The 15,764-nt window shown below is 46.1% G+C and overlaps 1 protein-coding gene across 2 annotated transcripts in view; it reads right to left on the reverse strand.

Moving 5' to 3' along the window:
• The window catches only part of CEP290 (centrosomal protein 290), a 3,224,991-nt gene that overhangs the window by 3,180,809 nt on the left and 28,418 nt on the right, over positions 1-15,764 (reverse strand). For both annotated transcript variants that reach the window (XM_069629332.1, XM_069629331.1), the window contains exon 3: positions 1,212-1,289. In XM_069629332.1, the coding sequence (XP_069485433.1) occupies positions 1,212-1,289 (78 nt within the window). The remainder of the gene's footprint in view (positions 1-1,211; positions 1,290-15,764) is intronic.

The following is a 15,764-nucleotide window of genomic DNA, read 5'->3' on the forward strand; positions in this document are numbered from 1 at the left end:
CCATGTCGCTTGGTAGCTTCCTCTGCCTATGGACCTTCCCTCTCAGAGCCTCTGCGTCTGGCGCTTCCAGCAGATCTCCCGCTCCGCTCTGCTAACTGCTTTTTCTCTGTGTCCTGACCGGCTTCGCGTATGGTATGTCTCTCACTTTCCCGTCTGTCAGGCCCTTTGACTATCCCGGCATCGGTCACATGTTCCCAACGACTAGAACGCATGGTGAACTTCTTGGTGGATGTGATCTTCATTGGTGGAGCCCTTTTCCTCATCCCAGTATGCTTATGTGGATATGTGTATGTGTGTCTATCACTTTCAATAAGATGTTCTACATCACAGTACGACATACAGAGATGGGAAGGTAATGGATTGGTATTATCATTCCCCAAAGTATGGAGGGTTGGGGGGGAGGGGTGGCACACATACCTGAGTGGAAAGGGGGACACAATGTTCCTGTCAGTGAGTCTACCTCCCTTCCATGAGGGTTGTCTTCCCTCATATGGTCCTCCCTCAGACAGCCACCCCCAGGGTCAGGATCAGGTAGCAGGTGCCTTTCCCTGGCCATATGCAAAGTTTCCCCAGAGAGGGAGTGAAGACATTGCTATATTCATCACACTACCTAGGTTCTTTCCTACACTGCTGATAACAAGACCATGAAACATATCACTCGCAGCATTGGAGGGATTGAAATACCGACTAAATCTGACATTTTTACAGAAATGCTGGCTAACTACAGATTATCTAAACGGATACAAAATCTACCAAACATGGCCAGACTGGCCACATTCTGGGAGGCTTCATAAATGGAATACGATCCCATAAACCTGCCATAGAAATAAAGATTGAGGGGAATGAACACAATATAATGGCAGTTGAGGTTGCGCTAAAACAGAGCACCCAATTAATACATTGCTGCTGGTGAATGTCTACGATCCTCCAGGGCGATTGGTAACAGAAAACATTTATAAGATATGCTTATAGATAGGTAGGACACCACTGAACAAAACATGTTGATTGTAGGAGGGGACTTAACTGCTCACTGAATCGACAGACAAGCAATAAGTGAAATGGAAAATCGGCAGAGCTTAATTTAAACACAGATTACCCCTGTATCACATTTCAAGTGCAGAACACACACACACACACACACACACACACACACACACACACACACACACACACACACACACACACTTTTAATAACAAAAATAAGTACATACCTTCATTAAAGATTGTGCTATTCTAAAAAGCTGTACAAGATGCTCTGGGGATTCATCTTTCAAGCCTCGACTTTCAACCTATACAAATAAAATACAATATATATACAGTTACAGTATGGTTTGTCATAAACAAAATACTCAGTACCAATCAGACTGAACTACATGGAAAATATGCAGACCAAAAACAGTATGTTTAGATAATAGATTAACTTACATATTAACTTAATTCAGTACCCATTAGCTCAGAGTTTTACCAAGGGCTCCAGATAGGATTTTTGAAGCAGGAGTACTTAACCAGGGTTTGAAATTGTGGGGAGCTATTTAGCTCCTACTTGTAGACTAGAAGAGCCTGGTTAGTGTGACACAAACATCAACCAGGAGAAACGTTTGGCTCTCCAAGCCTACTGGTGCCAAACAAACACCTATGAGAAGGTAAATCTGTGCATTTGAGACAATTTATAAATAAACATTAGGACATATCTTGATATTTAAAGCATAAGGGGTCATAAATAATGGACAAAATGCTATGTTAGCATTCTGCACATCTAACTTCCACATAAGATGCAATGTAATAGCACCTTGTTCCCCTGTGGTAGCTCCTTGTAACGCTCACCTGATTCCCGCAGAGGCGCCGGTCTTGACTGGGTGAATGCCGTATCTTCAAAGGTGATGTGTAACACACGGTTGGCTCTTTGGGCTGGACCTCTGTGCACTGTATGTCTGACTCGAAGAGTAAGATGTCTGCAGATAGAAAATATGGGATTAATGAACTGGGGTTATTGGGTGCCTCTCTCCTCTTCCCTTTCTCTTCTCCCGTAGAACCCCAAAGGTTAACGCCCTCGGGGCAGGGTGCCGTAACCAGTTTCTTCACTGGATAAGGGTGCAGGCCTCTTGACCTCAGAGGACTGCTGTCCGTCGTTAACTGCACGAACGGTAAGTTCTGGGCACTTCAAATGTCTTAAAAGTCTTTTGTAATGATATCTCTTGTTTTGCAGGGTTCCGGCGATGGCGGATGGCGGGCTGATGAGAGTTGAGGATCGAACCTGCGTGAGGAATAGAAGCGCCTGGAAGCACGTAAGTAAGCGCTTGTAGCCTGCTTCACGATGCGCACTAACTGTCCCTTTTATCTTGCAGGTACAAGTTCGGAGCTTTAGAGAAGCTGAAGGGTGCTGGAATACCCACTGGATTCGGCGTGGGAAGGAGTAATGGCACGTGAGTAATAAAGTTGCCCAATGTCTTTAAACGCACCTTCTTTTGTCTTTCAGATGCGGGATGCAGTGCGAAGACCTCCAGAGCATGCGAAGAGTAGGTAAGCCTTTGTCTTTCAGATGCCGGAATGCAGCGCGAGGCGTTGGTGACAGCCGATGGACCAGGTAAGAGATGCGCTGCCACTGAAGACCGTAGTGCTAACCTGTTCTTTCTTTGTCTTTACAGGTGCTGCTGAAGACTGGATTCCAGGATGGTAAGCCTTTGTTCCCTTAGGCTCAGGATCAGAAGCAGAAGACACGATGAGCGTTCTGCTGCAGAGAATGCAGAATAACGCAAAGCAAGATTCATCCATTGGGTGTGGTTTAAATAGCCTCCTGTAGTGCTTAGGTGTCTCCTTCCACAGCCACGCCTAGGTAAGAAAAGAGTTCCTGCTTTCCAGAAGAGTTCCAGTGTTCTGAACCTAGGGAGTGGCTCCTGCCCCACCCAACAGGAAAAGTAGTCCCAAACAGAAGAGGATCAGGGGTTCAACTGGCAGGTAAGTAAGCAGCATGGTCTGCTGCAGGTAAGTCCACCCATGCATTATGAGCCCGGCGCTTCCAGCGCTGGGACTGGGCATCTTTATGAGCCTGGTGCCACTGGCGCCAGGACATGGTCCAAAAGGTCCCAATTGGGACTGGCTGGCACTCAGAACCGGGGTTATGGGTCTGCTTCCAAGGGAGTCGGGCAAGTCCTGATCTTTTGGAAGCAGAGATCATGACACTCCTGGACAGTGGATAATACTGGATACCCAGGAGCTGCTTTTAGCTCCCGCTTATGCAATCTTAATTTCGTTCCTTGCTTAACTCCCTATTTTTTGAAGTAGGGAGAAAAAATAAGTTATTCCCATTTCAAATGAGTATTTTTTGGGGGGGGAGGGGAGGGAGTAAACCCCATTTTTATTCTGGTACAAATATATATTTTTGTATTTCATACTTCTGTGTACCTAGTATATTATGCAAATGAGAAATTTTAGGTTTACCTTAAAGTTCCTCTTCAGATGAGGTAGTAATAATATTAGCGTGCCTTCCTGTGGAACTGCTCTGCTGGCACCACTAATACACACTATCTGTGGTGCTGTGTGGGTGGGGGCAGGGACAGGCTCTTATGTGTCAGTGGGCCTCATTATAACTCACCCGGTATGGAAACAACGGTGGCGGTAAACCCGCCGCCACCGTTGTTTCCATACCGGGTGATCACGACTCCTGCAGGCGGCGGTGTCAATCCCGCCAGGTCTGACTTTTTGCGGGTTTAACACCGCCTGCCTGCAGGCGGACGTGGAAACACCAGCACCATCACGAGATGGTGCCGGTGTTTCCATGGTCCCCATTCCCATCGAGTCCTACGGGACTCAATGGGAATGGGGATTTACACCATTCCGCCTCCGGAATTCCCGGGTCACGGGGTTGTAATGCCCCAGTTATTCCGGGAATCACAGAGGCGGAATGGTAAGACGAGTCTGGCGGTAACAGAGCCGGAAAAACCAGCAGGTTACCGCCGGACTCGTAATGAGGCCCAGTGTTGCCTATTTTTTAGTTGGGAGTATTTTTACTTGGAGTATTTGCCTGTTCTTGAGAGAGTAAAAGTGGTACTCCACGTATCTGCAGGGTTGGTTCTACCACTTTCTTCTTTTTAAATCAAATTTCTTTGGTATGCCGTATATGTGACTAAGCCCCTGTGTCCCATCTCTGGGGGTGCATGATGGGGTGGCCACAGGGGCTGGGTGTGGCCACCAGTGATCGGATGATGGGCTCGGAGGCGATATACAGGGGTATCCCTTGGACCATTCCACCATACCCATCTCTGTGGCAGAGGACGATCAGAATTTGAAGACACATTGTGATTCTATTGTGATAGCCTGAGCAATTATAGACCAGGTAAAACATATTTTATGTTTATAAAGGGTAGGGTTTGGATCCCTGCCTAGTGGACCAAGGGAAACAACTAAAACCAATAAGGGTTTCTCTAGAGTAAAGAGGTTGGGCGACACAATGTGGGTTTCTTGCCAGTGTTACGTACCATCAGCGTGCTTCTCTTTCCAAGGAATGTAAATGGTGTGCCATATTTAAAAGTCGGTCTCTTCTTTAGACACCCTTCTCTGTAACAGTTTCATAGGGATGGGCAATGTAAAGTAAAAACCTGAATCCTCATCAGTCCTAATCCTCATGGCTACTATACTTCCTGCAACAGAAAAGTAAACATATTTTGGGCAAACATAAATGTACACAGATCTACACTTAAGAAGTCCAGCCCTGTTCTAATCTAGAAGAAATATGCTATTCAGGGTAGGCTCCTGAAGAGGATTTCACAGTCTTGTCTTGCCTAAGTGGCATCTCTGCTTCCCCCGGCTTGTCGAAGACCTCACCCTCGGTCTACACCTCAAGTTGTTTCTTTTTTTAACTCCCTTTCCCTTCTGCCAGTCTTTCTTGTGGCTGGTATTGTTCCCCTGTTTTCAAGCTCTCAGTCACTGAGGTTTCAACGGTTTCCTTAGACAGTCTCTCATAGAACTTGCTGGTTTCAGGCTTCTCAGGATTTCTTTGGAGGTCCCTTGTGGACATTTGAACTGGTTCAGATTGCTCAGCTGGTCCCTCTGAACCTTGGGTTCAACTTGGGTTTCTCAACAGGTTCTCCTGGATCTTTCGTTCAGTTCTGCAATCTCAAATGGTCCCTCATGGACCTTAGGTTCAAAACACTTGAAAGGGCATTCCCCCGCTCATTAGGGTTCTCGTCAGGAAGCCGATATTCTTTCACCATTCTACTAAAAGTTCAGTCCTTCTGCTTGCCACCTTAAGGTTGCTGGTGGAAGGCCTTGGCAAATGATTACGCATGTCTTCCAGGTCCAGTATCCTCTCTCCTACTGAGGTTTCTAGGCCCCCACTTATTCGCATCCAGGAGGCAGGAGTGGTGATCTCTTTTCACTTCCCATTGCTTATTCTTCAAAGTCATTTGATTTCTTGTTCTGGTCAGTGATTCTCTAAAGGTTCCTTAATTGCACCAATTATGGAATTAACTTTCTTTTGGATTGGTTCATTGTCTCATCACCTTATTTAGTATCAATCAGAGATTAACATTATTCGTATTATTCAGCGCCATATTGGAAATCCTTCCTATGCGCCATACAACGCTGCACGTATCTGTCTCCCTGCCAGGGCTCTACAGTTGGCATCGCGCTGGGGTCAGCGAAGCGCAAGAACCTTCTTCGAGTCTTGCAGATAATGTGCTGTTTGGTTTTCTCTAGAGCCCAAAGACATCCGAAATATAAGCACTGGGCAATTTTCAAAACAATCCCATTCACTGCTTAGTTCCCACGTTAGTGGTACCTACCACACGGTGTCTTAGGTCATATGGTTTTGAAAGTCGTTGGTCCCTCAAAGGGATTTGGGCTGAGGGAATACTGTGTGTCAGTAGCATGGCGGTGTAGCTGGACATTTGGGTCATGTTGCGGATACTTGGGACCCTGTCTGGACTATGATCAAATATCTAAATGAACACTCTCAAAGATATTATAGGGATCACTGTCCTAATCCCACAGACCAGAGTATACTTCCCTGTGGTTTCACTGCAGCCCCAAGCCTATATTTCCTTGACATGTTGAAGGTGGAGTTGACCGTGCCTTGGTGAAAGTGGCTAGACTACAAAATCCCTCCCCCCCCCCCATGGGAGACACACCAGGGGCTGCCAGGTGCACATAGTCTCTAGGCTTGCACAGTCTACATATCAGGAATGGAATCCCTGATATTCACCCCCTTTAAGAGTTTGCCTTCATAGTCGATTATGCAGCACCCGGTTGATGCCTGTTGTCACTAAGTATCCTTATTATTTCCATGGAAAGACAAGCATGAGACTCAATGCCGCTATGTGAGTGTTTCAGTCCGGTTCAGGAGTCTTCAGGACAGAGTGAATGTCTTAGCAGTCTGGTGGAGGAGTGCTTTGTGTGAGCCAGCAGCGCTAGAACTATGCAAGTCAGTTCCAGGATGGTGAATGAATGTTATGAAGGCTCGGGCCACATTAAGCAGCAGACCTGCAACTTTTTCAAGTGTACACAATCAATTCCCTTCAATAATCCATCCACAAACCTATTACTGCTCAAAGGTGCAACAGTTCAGTTGGTAGTCAGAGCCTCAGATATGGCTGTCTCCCAGAATCCCCCAGACAATTCTACCGTCTAGGCAACAGTCACATCTCGCCGCCTGTACCTTGCTGGGTGGTGGTCTTTCTCTTGCCAGGGTCCGGCAGTTTGTTGGTGTCCCCAGTGTCTTCAACACAGCCCCAGGCATCTTTCTCACCTGCTCAGGCCCTTCCGAACACCGATGTTCCTGCTGCCTGCTAGCCCCCCTGGGGGCTGAATCCCTTCTAGGCTTGTGTATGTCGGGGTCCACTGTATTTCCCCTCCCCGGGCTGGGTTATTTACCCCCAGGCTACTCCTCCCCAGCCGATGTGCTGACCTCTGGGCCGCAAATGTCTCTGCAGTCTGGGGTCCTTCCCAAAGTTGGATTGCTTGAAGGATCGCGGCATTCGGAACAGTCTGCCTGATGGCAGGGCCGCTCTTCCTCCTGTAACTGGCACTAGGTATCTCTGACTCAACATCACGACACACCGCATGTTCAGTGTGTCTCTTGTTCGTGTCAACGGGGGTACTTGCAGCGGCCCGGCCCCCTCTAATCCTGCTCTCAATCAGGGCAGTTGTCTGCTTCGGCAACACCCACTGCACCTGCGGTCAGCCTCGGCACTGCTCCCCCTCCTCTCCAGTCACCTGCAGCATCACAGTGCACAGCAGCGCTCCTCCAGTTCTCATGGTTCAATATGGGTCTGTGCGTACAGCTCCGAACCACAGGTCTGCCGAGGGTCTCCCACCTCTAGTCCCTGGACTCACTGGCCTCTGCTCTGCCCACCGGCAGCCATTTTAGGGTCTTCCCAGCATCAGGTCCTATTGCCGTTCCTCAAGCTGTTAAGAGATGCAGGTACACTTGCCGCACACCGCTGCCTAATCCCAACACACAAGTGTATTCCAACGCCCAGTGTGCTGTTTCTAATTATTTCATTTATTGTTTGCTTGTTAGGAGCTTATACAATAAGAATATACTGTTTCAAAGCGCCCACAGGGCAGGGAGGGAGTGTGGGAAATAGATTACAACACAATATTTGACAGTAGAGGGGAATAGGGAGGGGGACGAACCTACTATGCCTTATTAGAATTCAGAACGTGCAAGTGCAAGAGGGAAGTGGGTGTACATGCTGGGAGTCCAAGCCTGTGGGTAAGCCATAGATGAAGTGCTAGAATTTTGACTGCTACACAGCCTGGCCCGCGGCAGGTGTACATGCTAGTCATCAGAACGAAGGGTGTCCAGATGTAAAGTGCTGTGGAAAGACAGGCACTGGGAAGAATTGGTGTGGGAGGTCAAGGACCCGAAGATGCATAAGGGCCAGGACACCGAATCAGCAACTGTGAGATTAGCAGAGGAGGGAAGGTGGAGGAACCAAGGAAAGTCTTAAGCAGCTTCCAGAATTTGAGAAGATGATGCTCAAGGCGCAGGGGGAGAGGGAGGCTATTACAAAGGAGGGTGCCCGCAGAGGAAAGTGAGCGACCCCCTGCCCCCAGTTTAGCAAAACTCTTTACACACAAAGAGTTGGTGCCAGAGGAGTGAAGTGGTCTAGAGGGAGAGTATTTTGGGAGATAAAGTTGATGAGTGTGTTCCCCGGGCCCAGAGAGCCTTGTGGATGATGCAGAGGGATTTGAATTTAATCAGCGCAGCAACCGGGAGCCAGTGGAGACTTTAGTGGAGAGAAGCAGTCCCTGGACTTAAGGCCAAGGATAAGTCTCGCTTCCCAATTCTGGATAAACTGGAGGGGTCGTAGAGTGGAGGAGGGAAGATTCAAGAGGAGGCTGTTACAGTAGTCAAGTCTACAGTTAACAAGCGCTTGAGTCACATTGAACCTCTGAGGGAAAGTGAGAAAAGGTAGAATTCCTTTGAGAAGGAAGAGCTGATAGTTGGACTTCTTGGCAATGTCCTGACTGTGAGGGACGAAGGAAAGAGGAGTCTAAGAGGACTCCAAGGTTTCTGGCTTCAGTTGAAGGCGCAGAGGGAGAGCCCAAAAGGAAGAGCAGAGTGAGGGGAAGAAGGAGGCAGCAGTGGTCCCAATAAAAATAATTTGGCATTTCTATAGCGCTACGAACCCTCAGGTATCAGAGTGCTGCTTATTATTACCCACGGTGTGTGGTGCTCATTTATCGACCTTGGAAGGATGAAAGGCTGAGTTTGGCCCTGCCGGGATTTGAACCTGCATTAGCAGGCTCTGCACGGATGTCAAAGCGAGCGCTCTACTCGCTGTGCCACTTGACCGGCACAGCGAGTGGGAAGGATCTCAGTTTTACAGGCGCTGAGGCAGAGATTATTGGAGTTGCACCAGGACTGGATGGCAGATAGGCACTCAGGAATGATGGAGGGTCCAAGAGGGTCGGCAGGGAGTCTGAAGAAGAGCTGTATGTCTGTGTAACACTGGAAGTTGGAGGCGAAAGAGGAGATGAGGCGTGCAAGGAGAGCAAGGTAGATATTAAAGAGCCAGGGGGAAGTATAGAGCCCCGAGGGACACCACAGGTGGAGATGCAAGTAGGAGAGAAGGGGCCCAGGATGACGTGGGAAAAGCGGTTAGTGAGGAAAGAGGAGAGCCAATCCAGTGCCTGTTCTGAGATACCAAGTATATCGTGGAGCATTTGTATGAGGATGGAATGGTTAACTATGTCAAATGCAGAGGAGAGATCGAGAAGGATAACAACTCCTGGGGAGTTGCAGTCCAGAGATGCAAGCAGTTCTTCACAGGTGTTCAGAAAAGCAGTTTGTGCCTCTGGATGCTCGGAATCCAGATTGATGGCTGTGGAGGCCTCTAACAAGTTCAGTGTGAGAGTTGAGTTGGGGCAAAGCCAGCTTCTCAAGTAACTTCCCCAGGAAGGGGGTGTTGGAGATAGGACGATAGCTGGGAGGGCAGTTAGGGTCAAAGGATGGTTTTTTCAGAAGTGGCCGCACAAGGGAGTGCCTAAGGGAAGAGGGGAAAATATCCAGTGATAAAGTAGTGATTTGCAGAAATCAGCGAGAGCAGGGGCAAGAGAGCCAATGTTATCCTTGATGGTCCTGGATGAGCAAGGGGAGACCTGTTTAGAAGAGACCTTCATGGAGCAGAAAACTCTGGTAACTTCTTCAGGATATATTTACCCACTCAGCAGTACTTCCCCACATCACCAAGCTGCACATCTGCAGTCACCAGCAAGATGGCTGTGCAGGCTCCTGTCAGCACCATGGCCTCAAAACTGTGGTTTGCAGTGACAAAAAGATGGCTGCACCATCTTGCCAAGCACATATTGGGCAGGATGGAACAAGGGGGCACACTGGTGAAGCCTGCCAGTGTGTTTAAACATATGCAAAAGAAATAGAGTGAAAAAACAGCGCTGCTTTGCTGCGAGCCCCAAAGTCCCCATTGAAAAGGGGATATTTTACCTTAAAATGATGCTTCTCTGACGCGATTTTTATCTGTTCTTTCTCAAACTACTGTTATTAGTAAGGCCCTGCCACACCCATTCATATCCCCATTGTGCTTCAGCAAAACCAAGTATGACTCCTGAATGACAGACTCTGTCAAACCAAATCTGAGAAAAATCAACAAAGAAACTTCATTTTCCGCCGCACATGAAAAGCTTCACTTTATAAGTTAAAGTGTCAATGATCCGTAATTCAAAGAAACTCCAGCTCTGGGCTATGTCAATTTCAGTGCATAGGTGGTTCAAATAAACTATTGCCTTCAAGAAAATAACTATGGCTGCAAAACAGTGTGGGAATCCAGACGGAAAGTCAAAAACCAAATTTGAAAGCAAAGTGCTAGCAGCTTGCACCAAATGTGTAAAAATGGACTGTGCAAAGAAGAAAAATACTTGTTTGAGAGTACTATGTTGAACAAAAACTTCTTCTTGCCTAGCAATGTGAAAGGGGATTGTACTGTGAAAATACAATGTATGAAATGGTTATATTCAGCCAGTTTTCCTCCAATTCAGAACAAAAATAAATACAATTAACTCAAACTTCAGTGGTTGCAGGGGGGGGATGTCAGCAGTTTTCTGCTGAGAGGATGACGGAAACAAAAGGGGCCCTCTCAGTAGATACTAACACCCCAGAGATAATTACTGGGTTGGACAGAATCTGGTCTGGGCTGAGCCCTCTACAATGGACTTTCAAGGACACTGAAGTGTGAAGTGGAGAAGGGGCAATAAACCTTCAATCAAGCTGGGAAACCCCACCTTACTCTGGAGGAAATGACAGTTGGTGATAGCTGAAAGGAAACAAAATGGTCCAGTGCAGGACAAAGGACCGCCCATCTGTTTCCCGAGACTATTTTATAAATGAACTTTAAAGACTTATCTTTGCAGCAGGACTGCAAAAATATGAAAATGTAGCGGTTTAAATGTGATTTTTGTGGCTTTCAAATAAGTGGTCTAGGCTGTCAATAGCATGTATGGGACACCTACGCCAGAATAATGTGAATCATGGGGAAAGGACATATGATGGAATGTTAAAAACTAACAGAAATAGGCCATATGATAGTATGTAAGCACGTGTAAACTTACAGAATTTTAGGCCGAACATTTAACCCTGAAAATAACCAAAGATTATTAACCGTACAATGTCTCACAGATTGCAGAGTTGGACTGCAATGGTCTGCATAAAATATGTAACCCTTTTATGTAATTTGCTAAGAGACTTCAACTGTATAAATGTACCATTTGTGGCAAAAATTGATTTTAGCTAAAGTAACTGTGGGAGGTTTTTCAACATTGTAAAACTTACATCATAAATCTGCCATCCTGCCCTTTAGATCTTACCAGCTGAGAGTGAGGTGTGGACTAGCACCCCTGACCAATCCAGTTGGTTAAAAGGTGTGTTTAGCTAGGCCTGCCCAGCCATATACTTCTATGATGTCACTATGCATTGTAAGTAAGAGTCCATGACAGAGCTCCAGAATTTCCTGCTCCATTCATCTTGCAGATTCCAACTACAAGGCCGAAGCATAGCCGATTCCTACTCCAGCAAGGCCATAGACCCAGAAAAAACCCACTAATATCCCATTAACAAAAAGGGGAAAGCGGTGGTACCTTTCGCATCCTGAAATCAAAGCGGCTTGCGGCCCACTAACTGCTTGCCCACTGATTGCATCCAGTGGTACCTGTGCCATCCAGTGACCTGAATCGCCCAGCTGTTCACTACCCGGGGACCAGACTTTGCCCAGCTGACTTTTGCCAGACGCGCCGTCACGTGGTGACCAGACCCTGTTGACTGTCCAAAAATCCCTAAACTAAAAAGTGGACTGCAAGTATAATCCCCACCCCATAGAAACACATAGCCCATCTTGTCTTGCCTTTGTCCTTATCCCACTCTCCAAGTAGTCATATTTATACTCTGGTAACTTGTTGAAACTGGATCCTGTCATTAATGTTTAAGTGCTAGCACCATCTCTTTTCAATTTTGTCTGATGTAAATTATAAGCCCTTAGTTATACTTGGAATAAATCAAACTAATTTCCATATAGTTTATTGCTGGGGTTGAGCACTGGGTGCAGGGGAACAAGGTTGACCCCACTGTTCAACCCTGGAGCTTACTGTGTTCCTCTTTAACAATATAGTCTAGATAATTTTGTTTTAAGTAACCTTTGCCTTTCTTTTAAAACCGAAGTTTTCATTTCAACTGCTCCATTTTCCTAAAACTGAACCCCATCCCACCCCGAAAATCTCATCCAAAAATCTTAAGCTACTACCATCCATTCACTTCTGTAATATCCCCGTGATATACATCTATCCCCCAGCCCAAAACCCGCACTCCAAATCAGATAATTTCACCAGTTTTTCAAAGAAACCGTTTTTGACATTTTAGACGGGAATTGGGTAAATTGCAAAGTTTCCAACGTATCATTTGTCTGATATATGATAGGATATGTTATGGCACTTATAACGCGCCTATACACAAGTGTTTGCAGCATGTTTTAACTTCCACTCATTTTCGAGTTGTAAGGCTTGTTGATCTATTGCCTTGTGATTGCTAGTGTTTGTGCACTGTTGTCTTAGTGAGAAATCATATTTACTTCAAAGTTTTAACTGCATATTAATTATTTATTTATTTGCCATTTCATGCTATTGCAAAGGGTTTAAAATCCGTTTATGCCTCTTATTTTGTGAGGGAAGGTCAGATTTTAATTCTCCCCCTTATTCCCGACTACCTGCTGCTTCTTTCCATCCACGCAGAATCCGATTAATTTGTGGGTTGAGGGAGCACTTCATGGGGGAAACCTTAACTTGGGTGCTCTCTCCTGATTCAAAAAGTGCTCCTATTCATTTGTGCTTTGTATAAGTTCTACTAGAAGGTTAACCAAGTGCATTGCTTACATTTCTATTGTAATTATCACCTCATTAGCGATTGCTGCCCCATATTAAAAATTGTATGATTTTTTTTAATTTTAAAAAGAAATATCGTATTTTCACCAACCGGCCTGGTTCATGGTCCATTGTGACCCAGGGTATTTGAAAAAGGAGGCGTGATACGAGTTGTGTACCACCTCAAATTGAGTTCGCATAAAATAAGGAGAAAGGCATCTCAGTTGTGCGCTACATGCTAGGCTGAGACCAAGATGTGTGTCGCCTGATTGAAATCCTTAACACAGGAGAGGAGGAGGAAAAGGAGTAAGGAGGACAGCACTTCTATGCCGTAGTAGTGCTCTAAAACTAGGATATTAACAGGATTTATTGCAGCCTGGAGCTTCACAGCTTCATCTGTCGCTCGTCCGCCACGCCCCATCCTCTCCAAGCTATCTTGAATTGTTCTGGCTAACTTTGCATAAGTGTTCGCTGTTTCACTAGACTAGGGTGGCCTCCTGAACATCTGTTCAAGAGCAGAGTTCAGAAATCCATTCTAACAAATTGGTGTACAGCGTTGGAATAAGAACTGAAGTACTTGGGTGTTCCACAGGATTACATTTACACAGTGACACTTGTTAACCAGTAGTTTTAAACCACTTAACTTATAAAAATAGAATCAGCCACTGCGGTTACTTCGAGTGCTTCTAAATCACAAACATCAAGAAGGTTATTTACATAAAGAGGCATCACGTCCTCTGGCACAGAAGCGGAGATAATCCAAAAGATTGATTGACAAGAAAGTAGGATTGTACCTCCTCCCTCTTATGATAGTATAGAAGGTGCTGTCGCTGCTCCCAGTAACAGTCTAGATGGGTCTGTTTCTGCCATCATAGAGAACGAGGATGAGGATGCTCAATCCCTGCGTTACATCTCAAGAGACAGAAGCTTAGGCTGAGAGAAAAAGAACTTGGGTTTAACATGGCTAAGCTGGAGATGGAAACATAGAAAAACAGAAAGATAGGGAACATCAGTTGGAGCTTGCCAAGCTTCAAGCTGCCAACAGCTCTTCAAGGGGATCTGGAAATGGTTCTGGTTCCTCCTCGCGTCCTAGATTTCCTAAACATCTGCTCAGTGTGTAAGATGAGAAAGTGACATCATGGACTGGCTGACTGCTTTTGAGTAGGTTTGTCAAGTGCAAGAAGTAGTAGATGCTGATAAGATGCATGGTTGCTCAGTAGACCTGCCCCACTCTTGCTGCAGTGCCATTGTGGATATGTCCAAGACTAGGAGAAAGGACTTTGCAAAATTGAATCAAACACTGATCTTAAAGTTTGGGAAGACTCCTGCCCAATACTTGAAAGGATTCAGTGAGTACACGAAAAGAGAAGGTAGTAAGTGGGTCACATATGTAACTGAATCTTTAAAGAACTTGACTGTTTTGGTAGAAGGTTATAAGCTACCACTCGTGAATGCATGATCCATTTGGTCATGTTGGAACATATTTTTGCCTAATGTTCCCCTAAGCAAAAGCAGCACCTGGCTCCCAAGAGGTGGATCCTAAGACGTTAGCCACTGCAGCAGATTTATGGGTATCCAACAGGGTATCCCATAATGACAAGCCTGCTTCTGAAAAGGAAGAGAAGGGAAGAAGCAGAAAGAAGAACAAGGGTGGTTGCACTGCAATATCTTCATCCCAATAGGGCCATAAAACTTTTTAAAAGGTTACGTCACATGGCCATGTACAGGGTAGTGGGACTAATCATCCCACGCACAACACTGGTTATACTAAGCCTCTTTATGTCCCAAGACCCAGTGGATCTTGTGGTGCAAATTAACACATGAAGGGGGACCCCAGATGTAAGGTCAAAACCTTGGGGGTCCACTCTGAATCTGGCCTTCCACCATGAGAAGGAAGAAATACACGCAGGGGCATCCTTCTCTTAGGTATGATTTCCACAGAGCTGGTACATCTTCCTTTCCTGGTTCAACCCCAGAACTTTTTGCTTTTCTAGTGGGATATTTTCATTAATACCTCAGCGAGTGGAGTGCTCTTTTTATAGGTGTCATTTTTAAGACTCTCCATAGAGTCCTTTTAAAGTTATCATGTTTAACTACTTATTGGCAATATGTACCTGTTGTTGCTGGGTTGCCCCAAGGACTCCCCATTTAACTTTCTTGTGCCAACCTTGAGTGAACTACAGTTCCCAAGGGTAGAAAGGATCTTTGGATCCTGTTTACATTTTGTTAGGTGAAACCAGCACACCCCACCTTACGTGGAGTGCTGGGGAGATACAATGTATCCCCTTTCACATAAAACCGGACACGCTTACCTTTAATGGGTTGCTGCAACCTTGCGTTCTTGCAATACCCCAATACCCTGGGACCTCCAGCCACTGTGCGGTGCATGGTCTTGCGAATTCTGAATCTTGCGAATTCCGAATCTTGCTGAAACTTCGTGGGCATCTTGGTGTATCTCCAGAGACACGAAGCAAGTCCGAAAAGTCCCCTCACAAGAGTGTTGGACCTTTAAAACCACGAGAATTCAACAGCGATTTTCTGTCTTCTTCTGTGCTCCTTGAAAAGGCGCCAAATCCGCAGAACCTCATTCAGCCATGAGGGAAATCATGCCTAGAGCCTTCTTCATAGATCCCTGTTGCAAAGTCCCTTCTGAGGTCTTGTGTTCAGTCTCCAGGACAAGGAATCCACTGACCGGGTATTCGACTGCAGTCCCTGAAGTTCTCCTGCTGCAATCTCTTCTTCATTGCTGAGGTACTGTATTGGCTGGGGTATATACTTACCTTAAGCCTTTGGGGATTGCTGTGTAGCCCTGGGGTGTTTTCTGTGAACGGGAGGTCCCTCGTCCAGTGCACCCAGACCCACTGCTAGAATCCTGCTGGGGTGTCTGTGAAGCCCCTGGA

Source organism: Ambystoma mexicanum, chromosome 12, assembly GCF_040938575.1.
Source record: "Ambystoma mexicanum isolate Mex_15411 chromosome 12, UKY_AmexF1_1, whole genome shotgun sequence".
NCBI classification, from domain to species: domain Eukaryota; kingdom Metazoa; phylum Chordata; class Amphibia; order Caudata; family Ambystomatidae; genus Ambystoma; species Ambystoma mexicanum.